General features: G+C 46.2%; 2 protein-coding genes across 19 annotated transcripts in view; one reads left to right on the top strand and one right to left on the bottom strand.

The window, feature by feature from the left end:
* Cldn10 (claudin 10) overlaps nt 1-19,304 on the top strand; it is a 91,732-nt gene extending 72,428 nt beyond the window's left edge. Inside the window, exons 3-6 of one of the 2 annotated variants that reach the window (NM_001106058.1) lie at nt 5,577-5,738; nt 5,827-5,908; nt 18,354-18,461; nt 18,960-19,304. In NM_001106058.1, the coding sequence (NP_001099528.1) occupies nt 5,577-5,738; nt 5,827-5,908; nt 18,354-18,461; nt 18,960-19,083 (476 nt within the window). In that variant the 3' untranslated portion in view covers nt 19,084-19,304. The remainder of the gene's footprint in view (nt 1-5,576; nt 5,739-5,826; nt 5,909-18,353; nt 18,462-18,959) is intronic. The other variant, XM_063274174.1, reaches the window with a different exon arrangement.
* A 1,802-nt stretch (nt 19,305-21,106) lies between these two features.
* Dzip1 (DAZ interacting zinc finger protein 1) overlaps nt 21,107-25,356 on the bottom strand; it is a 53,694-nt gene continuing 49,444 nt past the window's right edge. For 16 of the 17 annotated variants that reach the window (XM_063274506.1, XM_063274498.1, XM_063274504.1 and 13 more), the window contains 2 exons: nt 24,753-24,918; nt 21,813-22,113 (listed from right to left, as the gene is read on the bottom strand). In XM_063274506.1, coding sequence (XP_063130576.1) covers nt 22,034-22,113; nt 24,753-24,918 — 246 coding nt within the window. In that variant the 3' untranslated portion in view covers nt 21,813-22,033. Of the gene's footprint in view, nt 22,114-24,752; nt 24,919-25,356 lie in introns of all 17 variants that reach the window. The other variant, NM_001427239.1, reaches the window with a different exon arrangement.

Here is a 25,356-nt window from a genome sequence, read left to right on the forward strand (position 1 = left end):
TCCTCTTGCAATTTTTATTTGCATAGCTGGGTAAACAGAAGACTTGATTCCCCTAAGACAGTGCTTGCCCCAAAGAGCAAACGGTTGCTCAATTCAGTGTTCGGTGAAAGCCGGTCTATGGGACTAGGTGCCTGCCTTTACAAGGGTGGCACCCAGGGCTGGCCCTGTCGTATGACACGAGTAGGTGCAACACTGTTTACTGCATGCACTGCTGCTGTTTCCTGTGCTCAGCGTACCGTACATTCAGGAGACAACAGACGAGCTCTTGTTTCTGCGGTTTACGTTCAGGATTCACACTGTGTTCTAGAACTGTTCTGTTTGCAATGCTATTGTAGCCTGAGAGCCTGCTGGATAAGTCTGCTTCCTTCTTCAGGAGAGTCGGGTTCAAGGAAGGAGAGAGAAAGAGAGAGAGAGAGAGAGAGAGAGAGAGAGAGAGAGAGAGACAGAGAGACAGAGAGAGAGAGACAGAGAGAGAGAGACAGAGAGAGAGAGACAGAGAGAGAGGGACAGAGACAGAGAGAGAGAGACAGAGAGAGAGAGAGAGAGAGAGAGAGAGAGTAGCGAGCACTCTTCTGGCTTTGAGGACAGGACAGTGGCTTTGTGTGCCTGCTGAGAGGGTGGAGGTGTTCTGAGGTTTGGGCCGTCTGGCTCCTGAGGAGGACATGGGACACAGTCCTTTTCATCAAGACCTGGAGTTAGGCAGGCATGGAACAGAGCGAGCTATGCCACTCACATATGCATATATGCAAAATGGGCAAGCACCCATGACTGGAAAACATGTTTTAAAACCAGAGATGATATATTCCACATTGTTTTTAAATTAATAACATCTTTGTAGTTGGTACAGATAGAAAAATGTCTTAGCTGCTACATGGCTCTCAGTAATCTGGACAGAATGACCCACTCATGCCCTTTACCCCTGCACACTGGACACTTTGCAACTTTGTCCTGGCCTTACTGCCTTACTGAATTCCTTGTAGTCACCTCTTCCTGCACAGGTATGTTTCTGTACACTGTTCTATCGCCAGGCCAAAAGGACATGCATTTTAATATTCAGTTCACACTGCCAAATTGCATTCTGCCAGGAGTGCAGGGACCGCCTTGCCGCTTTCTCTTTGCTGTGGCCATTCAGAAGTTTTGGCTGTGGGGTTACCGTTACCGCGGTCTGCATTCCCCTTACTCCCCGTGAGACTGGCCCTTTAGACTTATCTGTTGACCATTTTCTCTTTTTTCCTATTTACCTCTCACGCCGATAGTTGTGATGTTTCTTGGTGCAATCTGAGCCCGCTGCTTGTCTGTGTGATGTAATTCTTCCATCATGAACTCTGAAAGAGGTGACGTGATACCAGTCTTTCCCTCGCTGACTGCACCCTCTGTGGTACACTGGAAATTTTTTCAACTACAAAAGACAAGGGTTCGGCCACAGCCACTTTTTGATCCCCCTATCCCACTTCAAGTGGAACTTTCTAGAGTAGCACCTCCCTAAACAAACCCCAATTCTGTCTTCTCTCTGCCTTGGATTTCCAGGGCAGGAATGTTGGAACCTGGTCTGATATTTGAAGTGGAGGAAGAAAGCCACCTAACGGTCTCTAATGGCTACAGATCAGAACAATCCTTGCCTCCCCTGAGTAAGCCAGGCATAGGAGGAATCACTGTTGTCCTTTGGGAAACCTGAGGTGTGGCAAAGCTAACATCTGGACCGAGGGCTATGTCATGTTAGCAGGCACTCACATCTGCATAGAATTCGATCTTAGCCTTGTAGGAGGGATCCTAGGGCAGTTTCTTACCCCTGTGCCGTTGTTCACCCTGGGGATGTCCCTGCTCTTCAGATGATAAGCAGAGATGCTGAGAGATCTTTAGGTGATCAAGGACACAGCGTCTACAGATGGGCGGTGTGAGAGCTGACAGTCCGTGTCCTGCCTTGCGCATCCACTATTCTTTGCACAAATACACCAGGCTACTAGTATAACAAAAGTGTGTGTTCTTCCCAGTTAAACACAGCAGCTTACTATGCTGCTGCTTGGCGAGAGGAAGTAAAGGACATACCGTTAAGAAGACATCTAACTTTCAAGGGTTACCTTGAAGGCTTCTGCAACGGAATTAGTTTAGTCCAAGTTACTGTTTGAAAATTTCAGAGCTGAAGGAACTGGTGGTTTCTGTTTACCGCTAGCCCATATTCTTTTCCATCATTGGACTTCTTTTGCCTGGCTGATTTTTTCTTTATCTGTGTGCCATCCATTTTTGCTAACGGGGGTATTTGCCATTTCTTGCAGGAGAACTAACGATAAATTATACCTTGGGAACTTCTAAGTGAACACGTTCATGCCTCAGCACTTTAATGTGTTAATTAGCTATTAACAGTGTCGGTAAATTAGACCTGTCAGAAATAATGGCCTCCTTGACTGGGCTTTTGCTCTCACTTCTCTTGATGGTGTAACTTCTAAGTTTGCCCTCCGGACCTGTTAAAAAGCTAGGGTAGGCACAGGTCTGCCTTGCAAAAGATAAACTCTGAAAGTCATCTGGAATTCATGAAAGGTCTGAGATTCTGTATGTTGTAAAGACCAGAGTTTATAAACCTCAGGCTAATTAACACCACAACCCATTCCTCTCAAGGCTGGCAGGGTAGTTTATCCCTAGTCTTGGTTCCCCATTATAGAAAAATCAGGACAACCATTGTCCTTAGTGCGTGCAGAAGCTAGCAAATTATCCTGAGTGCTCTGGAGCCAGGATAGCGAATGCTACCCCTGCACACACATTTCTGAGTAGCACTGAAGAGAGAGCAGAGCTGGGCAGATTGAGAGTCGGCCTGGTACCCCTTTCCTCTTGGGTCTCTTCCCAGAGACCAGGGAAGGTCAGAGAGAGGAGACTTTAGAATGAGAGAATCAGGAAAACTTTTTTCCCCCTCAAGTGTAAATACTACTGTTATTTTCCCTGCCTTGCAGGCTGACTGGCTTGGACAGCATTCTAACCAGTGTTTACCATGTAGGGAAACTCATTCCCTGTTCTAAATGACCAGACTGCAGAACGTAGCCCTCGGTAAATTCCAGACCATGTATCTGAAAAAGCTAGATAAGGACAGATGACGGAACTGCGGATTGTGGGGCATAATAAAGCAGCGTGTGTTTCTGTCTTCTTCTAAATAGATAGTGTACACAGGAGTCTCCCTTTTCCCTGTTTTCCTTTCCTGGGTCTCAGTGGCCTATGGTCAAATGAAGACCAAAATAGCAAATAAAATTAAATAATCTATATGCTTTGAATATGTTGTATTCAAATAACTGTCAGTTATTCTATTTTACTTAATTATTACCTTTTTTTTTTTTGAACAGTGTCTCTCTACGGAGCCCCCGCTAGCTTTGAATGCATCTCCCTCCTGTGCTACTGAGAGTTCTGGGATTACAGGCCTGTGTTTCCCAAACCTAGTTTTATAGTTGCTATTAATTTTTTTCTATACTTAACCTGTAATTTTTATCATGTATTTATAGCAAAACTGGTGTGTACATAAAATTCGGTATTATTTGTGGCTTCATGGGAGTCTCAAAACAAAACATACTACTACATTTGTGTGTATGTGTGTGTATATATACATACATATATGTTGTGTAGGTAGATATAGGTCTGTGTGTGAGTATGTCTGTGTCTGTGCATGTTCTCTGTGTGTGTGTGTGTATGTGTGTCTGTATGTGTCTATCTGTGTGTGCATGTGTCTCTTTCTGTGTATATATCTCTGTGTATGTGTATGTCTGTGTACGTGCATGTCTGTGTATGTCTGTCTGTGTGTGCATGTGTCTCTCTGTGTGCATGTATCCTGTTGTGTATGTCTGTCTATATGTGCGTCTTTGTGTAGGTCCCCACATGTGTGTATCTATCATTCTACTTTTACAGTTTACTGTTTGCATTCAGAGCAAGCTGACTGCCACCTATCTGCTGCCTGTACTTTTGTGGTAGGCAGGGAGACCCTGGTGAGTCCTTGCAGACCCTTGGACTGTGTAAGGTGGCGAGGGACCTTCTCGGTGTTGCTTCTGCTCCTGTGCTGGGGGCTAAAGTTTGAAATAGATTTGGTTCCGTGTTTAATAGCAGAGACCCAGACAGCCTTGCAGCACCACAATTGTTAACAAAAGGAGCCTCTGCTGTCCCAGATTACCAAAACAAGCTTCTTTTGCTGTCTCTGATAGCCTCCTCATCAATGAAGTGAATTCCACCTGCATCGCCACAGCCCGGTGTGTTCACAGGGGCTGAGGGCGATGACGTTAAGTAGAAAGAACAGCTCCTGGGCTGGAGAGATGGCTCAGTGGTTAAGAGCACCGGCTGCTCTTCCAGAGGTCCTGAGTTCAAATCCCAGCAACCACGTGGTGGCTCACAACCATCTGTAATGGGATCTGATGTCCTCTTCTGGTGTGTCTGAAGACAGCTACAGTGTACTCATATACATAAAATAAATAAGTCTTAAAAAAAAAAGAAAGAAAGAACAGCTCCCTAGGGACAGCATTCAACCTTTAATTTCCATTCTTTTCCGGAGAAGCATGGCAAAGGAGACCACCAACATTTACTCCACAAATTTATAGTTATTAGCTTCCTAGTATTAATTATCATTGGCTTTGCCGCATGCTACATGATGACAGGTGGCACTTAGGGGGGTTTTCTTCCTTTGTTTTTGTTAGAAGGCTTAATTCCCAAAGTAATTAACGCCGCTGCGTGTTTATTTGTTTACCATCCTTGCCTACACCTGCTGTTTGCCCCTCTCTGTGCATCAGTCTGAAACGAAGTGTTGCTTCCGCTGAAATTGAGCGGCTTATATGGGGATGGTATTTCATTTTGGATTTTATTAATCTAGAATGAGCCAGTGCCTGGCCAAAAGCCCTGCTCAAGTTTGTCATTACCCCAGCTATGCAAATAAAATGTGTTCTGTAGGACACAAAAGGCACTACATCCAAACACTTGGTTTAATTATGTTATTTTTCTATGTGCAGTATTTCCTAAAGCACAGCTTCATTCTATGCACTCTAACTGACAATAGCACAGTGTCTCTAGAATAACTCTTTGATTCAACATTGGTTACTAGTAGATGCTGGCTAGTCTCACTTATAAACTTCCGCTGATATCCGGAGATTTTACCCTGTGGGAGATCTTGCTGCCCAGTTGTAAACTTTCTGATTTCACAGTGCCAGACTCAGTATGGTGTCTATCGAGAAGGTTGATCCACTAAGGAGCTAGAACGAGAGGCAACGAGGCATGGACTTAGTAATCGTTTCCAGGGTGGGATCCCTTCTACTGTTTACTAGCTCACCCATGGCAAACCACAGAGGCTTCGCATGCCTTAGTAAATGCAGGAATAACATAGAGATCTAGCCAGAGGCGGTGCATAAGGTGGACCTTCAAGAGTGCAGCCCAGAATGGGCTTTTCAGGTAGATTTGCTTCCTTTCCCTTCTTGAACTGTTGTGTTGTGTGTTGACCATGGTGTTGCTGGTTTTCCACCAAAGACAGTCTAAGGACCATCCCAAGTGACCGTGCCAGCCAGGTTTTCTTTCTGGAGAGCTGTGCACTCTGCGTTAACATGACCAACCTTCTCTAATTATAGGTTACATCCAGGCGTGTAGAGGACTAATGATTGCCGCGGTCAGCCTGGGCTTCTTCGGTTCCATTTTTGCACTCTTTGGAATGAAGTGTACCAAAGTCGGAGGCTCGGATAAAGCCAAAGCTAAGATTGCTTGCTTGGCTGGGGTTGTATTCATATTGTCAGGTAAATGGTAACTTTCTACCCAACCAGGTACTTCAGGGTGTAAATGACCAAACGCTGACTGGTGTGCTCTCCCGCTGGTATTTCTCAGGTCTGTGTTCCATGACGGGCTGTTCCCTGTACGCGAACAAAATCACAACGGAATTCTTTGATCCCCTCTTTATGGAGCAAAAGTAAGTGTTGTCTTCAGGCCATATTCTATTGGCTCATAGAAAAAAATGGTAGAAATCAATGTCATAGATTTCCTGCATAGCTTTTGAAAGTGAAGTTTGTTGGTTAAGTTTGTTGGTAAATCTGACATCAACTTTATGAGTCATCTTGATGAAAGGTGCACTTTGGCGACGTTATCAACATTGTACGTCATCTTTAAATAGCTCAAGGCAGAGGGTCTAGAGAAGTGAATGCATCCATTTTACATCGTAACACTGAAGGGAGATTCGGGAAAAGCCGGAGTGAAGTAAGCCGGAGGAAGTAAGATGGGAGGAAGGAGCGCCAAGCTACGAGGATGAAACTCGCCGTGATAGTTTCACTCAGAATAACATTTGGAAAATGCTAGTCTCTCCACCTTCCCGGCCTTTATAAAGAAACTACACACAGTGAGGAGTCTAATCACGCAGTGGGAGCCTGGTAGCCAGCCCTGGGTGTGGCTGCTGGCATCTGCAGCTGAGTGTCTCAGGAATGACATATCAGCTTGTTGATTGGTTGCTCCTTCTCAGCTTAGCCTACTGCTTTTTATAGGGACCCCAAGATTACTTCTTTGGATTGTGAAAATCCCAGGGACACCAAATGAGAAATAGCCAACCGTACATCAAATCTTTGGACTTTGTGAAACTCACATGAAGCTCACAGATGCCTATAAGAGGCTGTGTGTGCACATTTCGTGGGGTGGTGTGGTGTGGGGTGGGATGGCATGGGGTGGGGATGTTTTGCTATCACTCAGGCTGGCAATGGTCTTTCAGACTTGAGATAAGTATCACAAACTTTTAAAGGCCAAGTTTAGAAACCATCGGTCCAGTGGGCATTACTTTATCCAGTGTATGCAGAGGTCTTCAGGGCATTGCTTCTCTAGTCCTCTCTTCAGTTAGCCTGAGCAGTGGAGCCGAGGTAGGAAATGGGAATTATATTAGCACACATCGGCCCCTTCATATGCCAGGCACAGCATTGCTGCGTTCTATCAAATTACTTCACTTTTATGACATCCTCATGAAGTGGGACTCTCTCTTGAGAGTCTCTTGGACGAAACTAGTCAATGTCTCAAACCAGGGGGTGGAGTTCTGTAGAACACATGCTCTAAGTTGTGTGACTTATAATACTAATTTCTTAATTTTTGAAACTACTTTTTATTATGGAGTTTCTGTCATACATTTATTTTAAAACAGTGTCCATTCAGAAGTTTTATTAACAAAAACAAACAAAAAGACCATTGTCCTTGGACCCGATATAATTTTTACCCTTACTTATGTTAGAAAAATATATCCTAATTTGTAAATATTCTCCTTACTTCTTTTTTTCCTCTGTTGTGTTTTTCGTGATACCGTCTTGCTAGGTAGCCCAGGCTAGACGTGAACTATAATCCTCCTGCCTCAGCATCCTGAATGCCAGGGTGACAGGCTCAGCTTCTTGTTTATTTATGAAAGTTAGATTTGTACAGATGTAGAGGAAACCAAACCCAGAGGTGAAAATTGAGACTTCGCAACCTCTCATTGGATCAAGGAATGGTTAGACTCAAGGGCCATTAAAAGTCCCACTGCATTCTAGTTAAAGAGGCAAGACGGGAACCCAGGCTGCAGGGAAACCAAGTGTGCCTTCAAACGCCAACCGATCCATGGCTGTGATTTCATCTGATGGGTGATAGAAAACCAGAAGCTACGTATGCGTTGACTCCCAGTTAACCTGGCTCCATAGGTCTTGAAACGTCATCGTTAAAGCAAATCTTTGACCTGGCTTATTCCTGCAAGAGTGTGTTCTCAGCCGACTTGGCTAGAACTTAGTAATTGCTGTCCGATTTCAAGTTCATTTGAGCTTGAGCATAGGTGGGGCTCACAGTTCATGACTCTGCCAACCCAGCTGAGCTGAGGTTTGGAGAAGGCGTTGTAAGAAGGTTCTAGATGTTTCTCTCATGTCTTGCTAGACTGGCAGGAGGATGCTGTGGCTTTCTCAAAGTCAGAAAGCATCTCCTTCAGTTCTGTCTGCCTACCAGAGTGACACTGTTAGTGAAGAGAATCTGGTCCTTCCAGACCTGTGCAATTAATTCTTCCTGCTACTGAGCAGTCAAGACTTTGCAGATGGCGCTGGGAGGCACAATCACGTTCCTTTTCCCACGAATGGCACACATTAGGCTACACCAAGTTACCACTAAGTGTCTTCTCCCTGGTGGTGGTTCCACAGGGCTGTTTGCCACAGGCTCTGGTTTGAATTGCACACTTGCACCCGAATCCTAAAATGTGCTGCAAGACAGTTCAGGCCTTGAAACATGTTTTCCTCTTGCTGGTTTGTTGATGTTGTTGAATTTTACAATACATCTTTCCAGCGTTAGACCTTTGCAGAGCTCCACACTACCCCTCGAGCATGTACACCTTGGCTGTGTAAGTTAGGAAAACAAAACTAAGCTCGTCAATAAATTCCTACTGTGCGCAGGGAGCCCAGTTGTAGCTTTATTCATGAGAAAAACATGGGTGACTTCGAGGGCAGAGCCGAGGTCAGGAATCTAGAGGTCGGGCTGGAGAGGTGGCTCAGTGGTTAGGAGCACTGACTGCTCATCCGGAGGTCCTGAGTTCAATTCCCAGCAACTCATGGTGGCTCGCAACCATCTATAATGGGATCCGATGCCCTCTTCTTGTGTGTCTAAAGACAGAGACCACGTACTCATATACATAAAATAAGTAAATAGGGGCTGAGGATTTAGCTCAGTGGTAGAGCGCTTACCTAGGAAGCGCAAGGCCCTGGGTTCGGTCCCCAGCTCCGAAAAAAAAAAAAAAAAGAACCAAAAAAAATGTTTTAAAATAAATAAATAAAATCATTTTAAAAAAAAGAATCTAGAGGTCACCGTGCTGTGCAACATCAGTGGCTTCTTATTCTAGAGTGCATCCCTCCCCCAACACACATGAGAAGAATTTCTTCCGACTTATGTCTGGCAGAATCACAGGGCTTAGACAGCTCCCCGAGGTTGTGTTTTTGCTGTCTCCCTGCTTTGTCTGTGATTTTTCATCCATGTGGTGATTCTGCTTGACCAACTCCAACACAGGCATTTTCAGAGACTTGAAAACAACCCCTTCTCTTTTCCTTTAGGCTATTTCAAACCAGCTTCCCCCCCTCTTTATTAAAACAGAACCCGACAAATCCTAAAGAAAAAAAGAATCTACCCTCCTACAGGCTTATGCTAATAGGTACCCCAAAGCAAGATTCACAACCCACAGGATAACATTATTCTTACCCTCGCTTTGCTGCCCAAACCACTAACTTCCTGGATGTCTTGTTTTGTTTTCTTAAACTGTTCCAAGCAACAATTGATCAGCAGAAAGAAACTGCTTTTCAAATCAAGCAAAGTAGAACCCTGCCGCCATGACCCACTTTAAAGAAACAGAACAGTGTTGTCTGAGACTCTACCATGGGTACCAAGGATGCTTGGCCTCCGAGTCTCATGCTTGGGTCTTAGCCTCCAGGTTTTTTCTGTTTTCAATTTTACTGTGGACTACTCTTCATTCCTGGCATACTTGATCTGATACTTGGGGATTTAGGCTCTACTTAGGTAAAATCTTTTCGCTATTGTAGGTTTTAGCAGTTAGATATTAATGCTTGCCAGGCTGGGGATGTGGCCCGGTGTAGATCCTGTGCTGAACGTGAGGGAGGCCCAGGTTCAGTCCTCAGCATAGAAGACAAAGGGTGGAAGGCAGAAAGGAAGAACAGGAGAGGGAGGGGCAGGGGTGAGGTGGTGGGGAGGGAAGAGCTTCTGGTTTCTGGTTGAAACCCAACCTTACAGGTGCCCAAGTGGCCTAGTCATACTATTTAACTTTGCCCTTTCACCTTTGTCATCAAATGCTGCCATATGGATGCATGCTTAAAATTACTCTGCTTACAAGGTTGTTTGGAAAGTGAACTGAGGTTGTTGAAGAGGCCATAGAGTTTTGGGTGGGAGATGGATCACACAGAAGTCTTAAACACAGAGAATAAACCAAAACCAACAGTCAGAAGGCATGAGTCTGTCAGTCAGAAGGCATGAGTCTGTGACTTCACTTTGTTCACAACCTGTACCGGTTACCCCTGCTCACAGGAATTCCCCAGGTGCTTCTGCTAGGCTAGTGAGTTTTTAAAACTCAACCGGGATAGCAAATGTTTGCCAGCTCCATTTCATTTTGATGGATTAGTCTGTGTCGAAATGATTCCTGTCAGTTTACGTCAGGCTCTGGTAACTTCTCAGCTCCAATCCCTTTACTCCCCGGTCATACTTCTGATCAGCCTTCCCCACTTGCCTCCTGGGAGATGTAGCTTGTGGGGGATTGCCTCTGTGCTCTGTGCCAACGTTAGAGCCCTAATGGTCGCTCACACTTGCTGGTTCACTAGTCTCCCAGAGCAGACAGGGAGCATGGTGGAGCAGAGTGTGCATGTTGATTTACTGGACCTCTTGGAGCTCTGTAGCTAGTCCCTGCTTCGGGATACAGCAGGGGCGATATCAGCAGTGACCGGTCTGTGTCTCTCCATAAGTCAAGACATTCACTTATGAGATAAGGGTGGACAGACGAGAGGATCCTCAACCTGGAGAGATGGCTCAGTCGTCAAAGGCTAGGCAGGCTCTTGGGTCCAAGCTGCCTGGGGTAAACTCAGCCCTGCTACTTCCTAGCTTCCTGTCTTTCCTTTGCTTTGCCATCTCAATCTGCGGAATGAGGATGAGTGGTGACCGTGGTTGGGGAGGCTGGCATAGTTCAAAGTTTAAAGATAATATCCCATACGCACGATAAGCACCACGAGAAGTGTTAGCTTTTATTTTAAAAGGTCCTTACACACATAGCCACACAACAGAACCTCACCCTTTTACAGATTTGTGAGATTGGCAGCAGGGAAATGCTAGAGACCTAACAGAAGGAATAATTGCTTCCCGACAGCTGGCTCTCAAGTAAAAGGAAGGTTCAAAGGGGGGGGGGACGTCTAATGTGCACCCGTTAGGAAAACCCAGACAAGTAAGGCATAACTCGTCTGTTAATTGCTGTACTGAGTTAAGTGTAAGTTGCTGTAGTATTTGTCAAGTGTTCCGATGCTGGGAGACTCTTCCTATCAGAGCATACCCACGGGTCTCCTGCTTTGATGCTCAGTTGTTTCCCAGAGGGCTCATGAGAATTCTGAATGGATGTTGGAAGCATTTTAATTGTTTGAATTTTTTGTTTTTGGGCCTGGGGTCCCTCTGTATGTATTTACTTCAGTCTGAAGGAACTCACCTGTCCACCCCCACAGAGACTTTAGTGCAGGCTTAGCCATACAGCGTCTCTTGAAGGGTCTCAGGACAGCGTTTGCCGTTAGGAACTTCCTGTCTTCAAGGACAGCACGGTCAGTTTATTCAGACTGCAGAATTGCCTGTAAACGGGCCATTGAACTCTCTGTGAGCACCGTGACTCAGCACACCATTCCTGCTTCAGATCAAGACCAGGTAACCCCCCAATTATCCACCCTGCTGGACAAGATCAATGGCACCAGTGTTGCCAAGTAATGGATTTATTTTTGCAACAAATGGGGTAACTTGGGACACGAGATATTTCTACTGAATTATAATTTACCTTGGCTAACGTGACATTTAGTTCCGCTGTGATGGATGGCTTCTAAGTTTCCGGTAACTAGTAAGGTTACTCCTTGGAAGACCTCAGCAATCACCTGGTGCAGTGGGAGCCGGGAAGGCACTGGAGACGGGTCAGCCGTGAGCGGCTAATCTGGGCCCTGACCTCTTAGTCACTCTATTGCTTTATCACAGTAACACAGATGGACAGTGTTATGGAGGTTAAAGAAAATAACATACCAGGAAAATATTGGTCAAAGGTTACGGAATAAAAACGGTAGAAAGATCAGTTTAACATCAATCTGTGAGCTCAGCCCTCCTGGGTGCTTGCGTTTTCGTTTTGCTTTGTTTTGTTTTTAATGTACTCTGGAGTAATTTCTGACACTTGCTCTTTTAATTCTTTAATGAGTTATAAAATATTTGCAACATGTTTGTTTTAAACATAAAAAAGGGTGGGGGGAGAGCAGCCCCTTTCAGTAGCACACAGGGAGAAACCGGAACAAGCCACCTGCCACTATAGCATACTGCTTGCCGATTTCTAAGCCACCAAGCGGCAAGTCTCACGGGCACGCAGAAAGACCGTGCCTGCAGGCTTGCTGCGACCCGCAAAGGAGGCGTTCGGCTTTGGTCTCTCACGTTTGAGAATTCCCCGTGAAGATCCCACAGCGTGAGATTTAGATTTTGTCCTGCTTTTGCGATCGGTTGAGAGCCTTCCCCCCCCCCCCCCTCCGCCACTGTTTTGTAAGGGTTGTGGGATACCAGACTGTGGGAGGGGCTGTTAGCGGAGAGGATGGGCATCTTACAGAAGGCAGGTGGACGGCAGCAAGCACGTGGTGGGCGGGCTCTCGACGGCCCACTCTACGGCAACATGGAATGCACAGTGTTAGGAACAGGCGTGTTTATGCGTGATCCTCATAGAATATCCATTTGTATAGACTCATCCCTGCAGTTACATGGCCTTAGACTGAAGGGACGTATCTACGTCAGACAACGATGTCTAAAAGGCTGGCTTACCAATGGAGCTATGGAACTCAGTGTTGAAGTGTTCATGTGGATAACATATAAATGTACTTTCTAGATTTTTTCCCCCAAAACATGTTGTTTTGTATTAAGATAACTTGTACACTGTACATTGTGTGTGTGTGTGTGTGTGTGTATGTGTGTGTGTGTGTGTGAACACACATTTGTTATTATTGGGTATTTTATATACATTTTAAATGTTATCCCCTTTCCCAGTGTTCCCTCTTGAAACCTCAATCCTATTCCCCCTCTCCCTGCTGCTATGAGGGTGCTCTCCCATGCACCTACCCACCCTCCCACTCCCTCCCCGCCCTGGCATTCCCCTACATTGGGGTATCGAGCCTTCACAGGACCAAGGGCCTCTCCTCCCACTGATGCCGGATAAGGCCATTCTCTGCTGCATATGGGGAAGGAGCCATAGGTCCATCCTTGTGTATTCTTGGGATGTTGGTTTAGTCCCTGGGAGCTCTGGGGGATCTGGTTGGTTGATATTGTTGTTCTTCCTATTGAGTTGCAAACCCCTTCAGCTCCTTCAGTCCTTTCTCTAACTCCTCCATTGGGGTCCCCACGCTCAGTCCAATGGTTGGCTGCAAGCATCTGCCTCTGTATTTGTCAGACTGTGGCAGAGGCTCTCAGGAGACAGCTCTACCAGGCTCCCGTCAGCAAGCACTTCTTGGCATCTGCAATATTGTCTGGGTTTGGTGTCTGTATGTGGGATGGATCCCCAGGTGGGGCAGTCTCTGGATGCCTTTTCTTCAGTCTCTGCTCCACTCTTTGTTCCTGTGTCTCCTCCTGTGAGTATTTTGTTCTCCCTTCTAAGAAGGACTGAAACATCCACACTTTGGTCTTCCTTCTTCTTAAGCTTCATGTGATCTGTGAATTGTACCTTGAGTATTCTGAGCTTTTGGGCTAATATCCACTGATCAGTGAGTTCATACCATGTGTGTTCTTTTGTGACTGGGTTACCTCACTCAGGATGATATTTTCTAGTTCCATCCGGTTATTACCATTTTTAATTAAATCAAGGACACAGTACTCTAAAAAGACCCATGACCTTGATTAAGGTCCTTTCAGTATTCTGTGGGGTCTTTTCGTTTGCTAAAACCTTTTATTTCTGGAAGGACTCAGCACCCCTGGCTTAGTGGCTCCTCCTACGGTGTTGGGTGAGAGATCAGCCCCCGGGCATTTGGAAAAAAATTCCACTCCCTGTGCTTCTGGGGCCACTGAGAACTCAATGAGCCAAGGAGGGAGAAAAACCTTTCTGAACTGGAACTCAACGTAGATTTAGTGGCATTTAAAAGTATTCATAAACTCATTTACTGTGAGAACAACGGTTAGGAGCCCAGGTTTAGGATCACAGTTAGGGCTTTAAATCTCGGTTCTACCTTTCACTCGGTTCAAAGGTGAGACAAATTATTTCATCCCCCTGAGCCTCAGTCTCCTCTTTGGCAAAATGAGGATACTTAGACCTGTATCTCAGAATTGTAATGAGGACTGAATGTCGAGGGACCTGCCGTACTTGGGTCCTTTCTCAGACCGTGTTTGTACATATGTGGGAGAGCTGAGGTCAGTCATGTCTGTTTGCACGGGCAAACAGTTCTATTGTTAGGCTTCCTCACACTGTGCTGTAATTATTTGCTTAAAGTCTGACTTGTCACACCAGACTATAGGAGTCGTGGGAGGAGCTGTCAGGCTGACATCTCTTGTCCATCCGGGACACGGTGAGTGGCTTGTCCCTTGGCTTGGCATGTCTGTGGTGACAAAATGAAGCCACAGAGATCCCCAGGAACTGAAAATCAGGTCAGAAATGGAGGTGTGGGTGCAAGATCAGGGTGGGAAAATAAGTCGTCCCCAGCCCCTTTGGCTAGGGCTGATTTATGAGAGGGTGCGTGCTTTGGGCTGAGTCAGCACCACCACGTCCCTCTTCCCCTCTCCGGGAAGGAAGGGTATGAGCAGTCTTATGTAGCTCAAGACACAGCAAGGAGAGGAGCATGACTGACCCGTACTTGAAAGCATATTTTAAATGCTTCGGCTCTTTCTGATTTATTTGGGAGGACACTTTTGAGCAATTAATCCATGTTTTAATTTTTTTCTTTTATTTTTATTGGACATTACATGTATTTACATTTCAAAAATTATTCCCTTTTCCCCCTCTCCCATACCCCCTCCCTCCTCCCTGCTTCTATGAAGATGCTCCCACTCCCACCCACCCATTCCCACCTCAATGCCCTGGTATTCCCCTACACTGGGGAAATGAACCTTCACAGGACCAAGGGCTTCTCCTCCCATTGATGCCAGACAATGACATCCTCTGCTACATATGCGGCTGGAGCCATGGGTCCCTCCATGTATACACATTGGTTGGTGGTTTAGTCCCTGGGAGCTCTGGGGGGGGGGTTCTGGTTGGTTGATATTGTCTGGTAGAAGTAAATTCATCCCCCAGTCTCTGTGTGCTAAAGTCATGTTCTCTGATACAAATGTGTCAAAGCTCTGTGGGGGCAACCCTCGGATGAGTGTGGTCATGCAAAGTACTGTAAAATGTCTCAACTCTAAGCCAGTCTCTGTCCTCACAGTTGAGGGTCTGTCTGGAGTGGGGCACATTTATTCTTCCAGCATAGGGAAGAAGCTGAGGTGATGGGACCGTCGAGAGCACAGTGGGAGTAAGAAGCTGGCTTAGGGACGAGAGGATATTGCTCACAAAGAAACGTGCAGCAGATAGTTTGGAATTTGGATACTCTCCCTGAGGTGTTGAAATCCGTTTCTTAGCATTACCAAGAGTCAAGAAAGAGTTCCAGGCAGAGGTGAGGGGGAGCAGATGTGCCTCGGAAACTGGCTGTGGTAGAAGTTCTGTTGCCCTTCCTTTCAAGGCCGCCTCCGAATAGAACCAGTCACCGTTTACCACGTGACCTGCAGGGATAGGTGTGGACTGAAGTCACCTGCTGAGGGAGACTTGGACACGAATCTCTCAGCTGAATAAAGAACAAGTCTGAGAGAGGAAAAACCAATCACAAAAGCCGTCCCATCAGAGCTAAAAAAAGGAAACAGGGGGCGACGTAGATTCAACTCTGAATAGATGGTGCTTCCAAGTATTTGGCAAGAGTTGCTATGGGAAATAAACAGAATTCCCTCCAAAGTGATCCCGCTTATGTGAAGAGTGAAATATATTTAAAGAATGGAACGAGGGCCTGGGCGTGAGGCTCGGTCTATAGAGTGCTGGCGGAGCGTGCACGAGGCCCTGGTTCTAACCAGTGCACCGCATAAACCAAGCTGGCCTGCCTGTGATCCCGGCACTGCAGAGGTAGAGGCTGAAGATCAGAAGTTCAAGGTCACTCTTTGCTACCCGGCAATATGCAGTTCTCCTGAGATCCATTAGCCCCTGTCCCTCCCTGACTCAAAACTTAAAACCTGGAATTAAAAAATGCCAGTTATTGCTACAAACTACGATCATCATTCCTGAGTCCCTTCAGTAAGTTTCAAGATGGTTTGAATTAACGATGACATAGGCAGGCCACTGGCAGTGTTCCCTTCAGGGAGGCCTTGGCTGAGCCGTGTGGTTCCCTGACTTCTATCACGTTTGTTCCTCATGGACCATTCCTAAAAGGTGGAGACCCTCTTAGCAGTGGTGGCACACACCTTTAAACCCAGCAGAGGCAGGCAGATCTCTGTGATTCCAGGCCAGCCTGTGACGTGGGCTCCTCTTTGTAGCGTACGGATGCCTCACCTGTCAATTGAAAAGCCTGTGGCCTATGGCTTAGGCAGGAAATAAGAGGTGAATTCCGGGAGAGGAGACAGATGTGCTCATGGACACAGGGCACCTGAGCACAGGTAACCAGCCATGTGGCAGGATGTATGATAAAATAAACGGTTATCTTTAGTGATGATCTGGTCAGAGTAGAGCCTAACTATGTGGCCAAAGTATTTGTAAACATAGTGAGTCTGAGTCTTGTTTCTGGGAGCATAGGGCTGGGAGACAGAACCAGGACTTAAGTACAACACTGGGACACTCAAAGGAGTTGCGTGGCACCTACAAGTGGGATGCTCCCTCAGGGAAGCTTGTAACTGAAAGAAAACCTGAGACTTTAGAAGGTATGTGTCCGTGGCCGCACAGATGGAAGGACAGATAACCTCAAGGCCAAGGAGAGAGGGTGTGATGAGGCGTCAGCCCCTACGGGAATGGCCTCCACAGAGAGTGCTGTCCTCTGCGTGCTGGCTCGGGGGAGTCTGTGCGGGTGGGACTTTCGGGGGTTTGAAGGCGACAAACGGTATGCACCTGCACTGTGTCAGAGGTCGGCAGCTCTTATCTGTACAATCTCATTAAGACAACATAAAGAAGGGCCTGACAGTAGAAATATGGGCTATGCAAATTTTGTATGTATATAGATAGCATAACGGTTTGTCATCTTCTAAGACATTTCCCCATTGACAACTGGGATCTGGGCAACTCTCTTTTCCAACGATATGCCCTCCCCTCTTGAAGCGCATGTGCAGCCTGAAGGAGCTGTCTCTGTCACTGCCACAAGGGGGACCCTTGATACGTCCTTGGGTTTCCGGAAGCAGATACAGTGCTCATGCCTCCTTTTCTGTCATGGCTGTCCCTTGCCTGCAGCTGTCACCTGGCTTCCCAAGGGCAGAGTATGCTTAGCTCTATCCCAGATGGGAAAACTCCCTGAAGCTCTGTAAGCACCATAGCCTGCTATTAGCCCCGGGCTACAGAAATTCCTACTGCTGCACAGACAGCTACACAAAGCCCATGCTGGGAACAGGGGTTCAGAGGCAAGTGGGAAGCAGGTTCACGGAGCCAGGAACCCTGGAGAGTTCCTGCCAGCTGCCCTCTGCAGCTGTGCAGCCATCACACCCAAGCCAGAGCCAGGTTCTCAGCCCACGCCCCGTCCATGCCTAGAGCAATAGAGTGTCGAGCTGGAGCCTTTTCCTCTCTTTGCCTTGGACTCTCCTAAGGTTATTTCTACAAGGATCTGTGTGACCAATACACACTCTGGGTTCATTTTATACTGAAACACACCAGTTTCCCCCCAGGTTTGTGCCCCTCCCCCCATGTGTGTCTGTCTGTCTGTCTATGGCACAAAAGTGAGATGCCTTTTCATTAAAAAATTCCAACTCCAGAGAAAGATGCCCACGGTTTTTTTTTTTCTATTCTCTATTCTTATTCCTTGTTTAGTTCTGTGGTGTGTGTGTGTGTGTGTGTGTGTGTGTGTGTGTGTGTGTGTGTGTCTGTGTGTGTGTGTGTGTGTTCCTCACTTGAAAAGGATTCCTTCTAGCTGTCTAATAAGTGCCTTATCTGGAGAAGAGACTGTCTTGGTCATGTCTACATTCACTTTGCGTCCTGCCACCCAGAAGCTTGGTCACTGGTTACTTCTAGATGAGCATCCGCACTAAACTGTAGAGGAGATGATGCTCTCGTCTGTCCCAGAGCCTTTTTGCATAGACACCGTGCACCTCCACGTATTCACACTCAGCAAGTACTTGACATTTATTGAACTGGAACAAACATGGAGGCGGACTTCCTTTCCCTTACTATACTATGTCTAAATAATTTAGCCTGTGGAGCACAAGAAAGGAACGGAGGGTTTGGGAAGATGAAGGCAGAGAGCAGAAGGTAGGTGCTGATGAGTCAGGCCGCCCAGACTTCAACCTGACCCGGCCTCCTCACCCTGGCTTCCTGGCAGGAAGTAGGAGAGGCTAAAATGTTGCAAGCAGAGTGGGAAGCCCTAGTGCCTTGGACGAGTTACTGCTTCCTTTATGAGTTTAGAGCGGGTGAGTGTGGGTGGAAACCTTGGCGAGCAGGTGCTGGCTGTAACGGTCCTGTCATTTTCTCACAGGTATGAATTGGGGGCTGCCCTCTTCATCGGATGGGCAGGAGCTTCTCTCTGCATCATTGGCGGTGTCATATTTTGCTTTTCAATATCCGACAACAACAAAACACCCAGGTAGGAACCAGAAACAAAACTGCCCAGTTTAAAAAAAAAAAAAAAGCACTATTCTCAGTTGTTACATATGGAACAAGTTACACACAATTCCTGGGCTGCTTCGAATTAAAAGTAACAACTGAAGGAGGTTAAAGATACAGTTACTATTCTTCTACAGAGCCCCTGGCTATATTCTGAAGCTGGCTCTGTGACTGGGAGGTCAAGCCCAAGTGGAAAAGTGTGGTCTTCACGTTGACCTCACTGTAATTTCACACAGGCAGGAATGGATGAAGCCTCTACAAAGCCTGCCGAGTGTCAGGAAAATGAGCTTTAAAAACGAGTTCTGAGAAGGGAGATCAGAACAAATGAGAACAGCCTGCATCCCTTCACAGACAGAAGAGGGACGAGAGCTAGCCAGAGGAAGAGTTAACTCTTGGCTACTGACGGAAGTGGTTTCGCCCATCTCTCATCGGCTCTGCGTGTAGAACACAATCAACCCAAGTGTGTTTTATCTTTCAGAATGGGCTACACGTACAATGGACCCACGTCAGTCATGTCTTCCCGGACCAAGTATCAAGGCGGAGAAGGAGATTTTAAAACCACAGGCCCTTCAAAACAGTTTGATAAAAATGCCTATGTCTAAAGAGCTCTGGCAAGCCGCGTCTCGAGTTTGTTGCGCAAGAGAACTGTTCTCACAATGGTCCTTCCAAGGCTCCCCTGTAATTATCACTTAAGCTGTTTTTTTTTTTTTAAAATATGAATTTGAAGAATGTTGATTGGATGTAAATGTTCTTATAGTTATATACTAATCATTTTTTTCTGTTGTGCCTTTCTATAAGGGAAATAAACAGGTTATTTACAGGACTTGTATATTTTATACGCATATAGATGATACAGCTACCCTTAGTTCATGAGGCTTGGCAAACGACAGCTACTATGATCCTGAGTGTGCCGGGTAACTCCCTCATTCCACCCATGTACACAAATGGGAGTGTGTGGGCAATGGTGCCGTGTGAACGGGACAGGGATGGACTGACACTACTCCCCATCCGGTATCCAGGTCAAACAGTTGCCATATCACCTGCCATCTAGTTGACTTCTAGTTTTTTAGTTCTGTCTGTCGGGGCTGTCATTCGTCATAATGGCTCAAGAAAGGGCTAGTGAGGCCAAGGTGCCTTTGCCCTGTCTGTGGACCATAAACCACACAGGCTTGTCTGACCCAGAGCACATTACCACTGGCTGATCTGGGTACTGGTTGAATCCAAAGCCAGCTAAGGAAGCTCTGGGGCCCGTGTGGGCCTGCCTCTCTCACTTCCTGTGTCCCACAGGTCTGCACACAGCACTCGCTAGGTCACTGAGACACTGGACACGTTTCCAAGACGTGGAACTTGCTCAGGTGATTGTGGAACCAAGATGCAGATGGATTCCTAAGCCCAACCCTCCATGTCGCTTACCCACAAAGGCGGCAATTGCTTCCTCCAACACACAGCTTATAGGTCATAGCACATCTACCCTTACAGCGTCCCTCCCTTAATAGTGGGTGTTTTCAGTTCCCCGTGTGTGCGGTGGAGAAATGTAGAGTCGAATGAGACCTGTAGTGACGGAGCCAGGCCATGAGCTAGCCTAGGGTAAAAGATGTGGTTTCAAGTTGTAAGGATGGGTACTTGTGTCGTATGCTACAAATTGCCCAGAATGAATCACACGGCTGACTACGTGACTTTCCCACAGGGTAAAAGGTAAAAGACTGAAAAGGGGAAAAAGAAATCACATTGTTTGCAGGTAACTCAATGGAAAGAAAAGGGAACATTTTTAAAAAAGAAAAGGAAAGGAAAAAAGAAAGAAAGAAAGAAAGAAAGAAAGAAAGAAAGAGAGAAAGAAAACAATTAAGACATTTTTCCAGTGTCATACACTGTTAAAACTTGAAGTATGTTCTGCTTCCATGAAGGCGGGTTAGGAACCACAGAGCAGCGTGGGAACAGTGCTGTGTAGGCAGAGTTTTAAAATGACTGTTTTCCTTCAGATGAACTGGTGAGGACAGCAGTCAGACTGAGAGTGCAGAGAGTGGGGATGAAGACAGGTGGCCAGGGGGGAGCTCTGTCTAAAGACAAAGGAATAAATCAGCTGAATGGGGAGAAGAGGGGGAAAATCCCTAACGGATAGGTTAAAGGACTGAGTTCTGTGACCTACAGATTCCAACTTAATTTATATGTTGGGTTTGACAAGATGCTTACAGTCCCCAGTCCCAGGGTGCTGAGGGGAAGAGACTGTGGCAGACAAAGAGTCTGGAACAGTTCACTAAAGCTGGTTTTTGTCACTTTCTGGTTGTGTGCCCTTTGATATCCACCAAAACCCATAACGACAAAAACCTGTTGATGTGAGGGATGGACAGGGTTGCTCTCTGCCCACAACTCACAGTCTGACTCTCACTTACTAAAGCTGTTAGAAACCTACACATCGAGTGAGCCTGTTGGTACACAATGGCCCCTTCAGGGACGTAGGAGAATTTTTTTTTCATGGTTTGGAATGGGCACACATAGGTTTCCAAATGGTAGCTACAGTGGTACAGAGATATCTTTCAAGGTCAGGGTGTGTTAGAAGCCAGGGCTTTGCGCAAGCCCTTTCACGAATGCAGCTGAGAAATCTTCACTAATAATCAGCCACGGTCACACGGTGTGACGGAGATCTTTACTGGCACGGTCGGCGGACGACAGGAGACTCCAAATCAACAAGCCATTAAAATGTCGCTTTTTTTCTTTGAGATAGTAGTCCTAACAGTACCACATAGTATAAAAAATATTTTCAAAAAAAAGGGGGGGGAGTTAAAAAGAAAAGGGAAACAAATGGTTTCTATATAAACTTTCTGATCACTGCCAAGATCATTATTGAAGGATATAAGCTAGTTCTGAGGTATTTTATACTATGGGTTGGGGACTGGAGACAGGAAAACGACTCGTGGGTGTTAGTAACGGCTCATCTTTTTCTAGTGACCGTCTCACAAGAATCGATTGGCATTGACGACAGTTGCACATTAATCATGAGACATCCAAGAGGAAGATTACACGGCAGGAAAGAACCCGTTAGTAACAACGTGCTGACAGGGACTCAGAGCCCAGGGCGTTCAAAGGTACTTTAAGGAAATGTATTTACCATGGGCCTGGCTAATGGTTACCATTCATGAGATCACTGAGTTACTAATTCAGTTTGAAGAGACCTCACAGAATTTCCTAACATAAGCACTATCAGTGGGACAGTATATAGATATGTATATATACATTTAAAGAGCTATAACAATTCAAACCAAAGCCTGCCATCAATCAATTGAAGAAAAAAGACTTAAGTTAGTTGAAATAAAATACATTTAACACTAAAGAGTACTGTACTGAAGAAAAGAGTTTTTATGACTTAAAGGATACGTTGTTTTTTACACAGTGGATAGCTTGACAGTTTGTTCTTGATACTGCCATCAGGGACACCCTTGTTTTGAATGGGCTTCCTTGCTATGGTGGGAAACACTAAGGAACATTGGGATCCTATGGGCTGTTGGTTGCAATGATGCTGGCTTCTGGACAGTCCTCTGATGTGGGAGATTGTGGTTAGACATCCAAAGCATCACTCCAGTCAGCCACAGTGACTAAGCTGCTCTTGCGTGTGCTTGATTCCTTTTCTTGAAGTCCTGGATGGGGAAGAGGAAAAAGGGGGGTTCTGTGGTTAAACTAGGATAATTTCAACCCTGACTTCAGTAGTTTCTCACCTGGGGTCTGAATCTTCAGCAAGCCTTGTCCCCCTAGTCCCTACAGCCTTTGGGAGAAGGCTGATAGAAAACACACCCACAAGTCGGCCATAGTTCTAGATCTCCTCACAGGATGTAACCTGTGACCACCCATCCTGAACACGCAAGCTCCTGGGTGGCAGGGCCTGTGTCCTGTGTCCTGCTTCTTTTTCCCTGGCATTCAGCATGGAGTCTGGCTAATGAGGGTTCTTGGTCATTGTGTTATTAACCATGGGCAGATGAAACTGTGCAGGAAGGGAACAAAAAATCCTACACATCAAGGTGAATCTCTGGTTTAATATCTAGAGGTAAGTGTTAAACATAGATTTTGCTAAGAATTAAAATTTAAAGTTAATTAAAAAGCTCCACGATTTTAGCCATGGGACTAGCATGCCGTAGAGAACTCTGATCTGGTTTGACTCTAGAACATTCTCTGAGGAATGCAGGGTCCTGGCATTGAAGTATCCTCTTGGCCCTGTTCCTTACAAGGCACTGCATCTCAAACATCACCTTGGGTTTTAACTGGAATGGATCCTTAGCAGAGATAACCTTATAATGTTAATGATTTGCAGCCATGTTATCAGGTGACAATGTGACATTAAGGGCACAGGGGAGAGTAGGGTCAAAGCTGAGAATGCTCAAAGTGGGGACTAGGGCGCCTACTGAAGACAGGAGACTCGATTATGGAATCGATAGACACTGGAAGAACATTACAAATAAGGGCACAGAATTCGTCCAGGGATCACAAGAGCTGCAGGGAATGGTGGTAACCAACTCTTCCCCATCTTAGTAGGACACCAGCAGCTAATCCAAAGCTGTCAGATCAAGAACCAGGTCTGAGTCCATTACTGAGAGATACGGGAATGGCCCATCAGGTGCTAAAGACGGTGAGGAACACCGTGGAGGAGCCTTTCTCTACGTCTTCGCTTTTACCATGTACTAGGGCTGTTCTGATTGTCTGTCTGTCCGTCTGTCTGCCCAACTGTCTGTCCCAGCTGGTCATGGTGGTGTGGCTGGTGTAGCACTAGTGGAGATATTCTAAACAGAATCTCTTTGTCCCTCCACCCCCCCCCAATGTGGCCACATTGAATAAATCTACTTTCTCTGCTCCCACTTTCGTTTGGCCCCTTTAATTGTCTTACTGAGGATGGGTGGCTGGGTCTCACTTGGGGCACAGGTTGTGACCACCCCAAATTTGATGAAGGAGGCACATCTGTGATCTTGGTTCTTGAGATGCTGACGTGGGGAGGGGGGCTGGACTACAAGCTCAAGGCCAGGCCTGGGCTATATAGTGACATAGTTGAAACCTTGTCCCAAACAAGTCAGACAAGCAAAATAAACAATGTATGCATGTACGCATGCATGCATACACAGACACGCACACGTGTGCCGTGATCTTTGAATTTACAAACTGAGCCTAATGACTCAGTATATGACTGTCTGAGACTTACATCCCGTCTCTCTGGTGGGCAGAGAGAATTCCAACTCGGGATTTCACTTTCGATCCATCCCACTGGGTACAGTGGTATAAGAAAACAAATCTCCCTTGGAAGAAAACCAAGTCCTTCACGGGAAACAGAAGAGTACTGGGTGATTATGAGAAGGGTGTTCTCACCCAGGAATAAGCCCAGAAATTCTCATTTCTGGGGGGAAGGGAATATGTGCAGACATTGTAAAAGAAAACAACATCAGGATGTTCCGTGTAAAAACACAGCAAAAATAATAACAGGATGTTCCGTGCAATGGTACAGCACAACTTCAAGTGATCTGTGCACTTGTAAAGTAAGTTACCAATGTTCAGATGTACCTTATATGACAAGGATTAACACCATGCTGGGGTCATAATGTTGTGTCATTTGGCTTGGTGTTTTGTGCTCCACTACTGAGCTCTGACCCTAGCTTCAGCGCTGTGATGTGATAGGACAGTGCTGCTGTCTGACAGTATAAATTTTGCTGACGTTCTTTCAGATGTCATAAAAATCCTTGAGCTACATGTGGAGGCTTCGGATGGAAGCTCCAGGAACGTCTAATATCCGCAGGTGTCAAATTACACACGATAGAGCTGTGGAAACACGTGCCCTTGACATTCATGGGCCACACGTGTTTCAAATTAGATGGGGTTTTGGGATTGGGAAATATTTGCAGACATTTTATGGGGTGTGAACATTCCTAATCTGAAAATTCCAAGTCTCATAAGTATCCAAAATCAGAAACTTTCTGGGGCTGCAGAGCTAGCTCGACTGGTGCAGTGCTGGCCAGTCAATCACGAGGACTTGGATTTGATCACCAGAACTCACGTTTTAACCACGAGTTAGAGCACACACTGTTTCCCCAGCACGGGGAGGCAGAGACAAGAAGCCTACTTGCTGAGAACCAGGGCAATGAGAGACCATGTCTCTAAACACGAGGTGGACAGCTGTTCTGGAACAATACCAAGGCTGGCTTCGGCCGCCACATGCGTGTGCAGAAATGGGCACCCGCGGGGACACACACATACACTAAAGAATCACACCCATGGGTGCGTGAGGGTGAAACCCACTTACCTTCTTCCTTGAATTCCCGAGGGTTCACGGGGCCCCAGGCCCTCTGCACCTGGCTGCAGCTGAGATCCCGCTTTGAGGGTGGGGGCTCCCTCTTCCCTTTACTGCCCAGAGATTTTTCTTCCTCTAAGGATGATACATCCCAGTCCTCGTCATCAGCATCTGTGCACTGAAACACAAGAGAAGAATGTGAGCTTCCTAAAGAAATGGTGCCCCTCGTGGTTTAGGCTGAGCAGCTGGGCTGGCAGATGAGTTAGGAATGACATGGGGCGCCCAATCAGAGGCAGCTTCGCCAAGACAGGACGAGAATTTGAAACCGCAACTCGAAAGCTACAGAAGTAACTTTTTAAAAAAAAATGCTGTTGATTTTTCTTTAAAAAAATTAATTTTGAATTTAAAAAGTCCTAGGATTTTTTTAAAGGATTACAGGGGGAGGTAACTCTGAAAGTCAGGGTGAGATGTGTCATCCAGGAGCCCTGCAGAGAGAGACCCTACCCCCACCCCGGCTAGAAGAACCACGAACCACGCTTCCACCAACCCCTTTCCAAAGGGTGACCTGCTGTCTTGATTGATGCAGCATTTTGTCATTTTCTTGGTTTGCGTTAAC

This window comes from Rattus norvegicus, chromosome 15, assembly GCF_036323735.1.
Source record: "Rattus norvegicus strain BN/NHsdMcwi chromosome 15, GRCr8, whole genome shotgun sequence".
NCBI classification, from domain to species: Eukaryota; Metazoa; Chordata; class Mammalia; order Rodentia; family Muridae; genus Rattus; species Rattus norvegicus.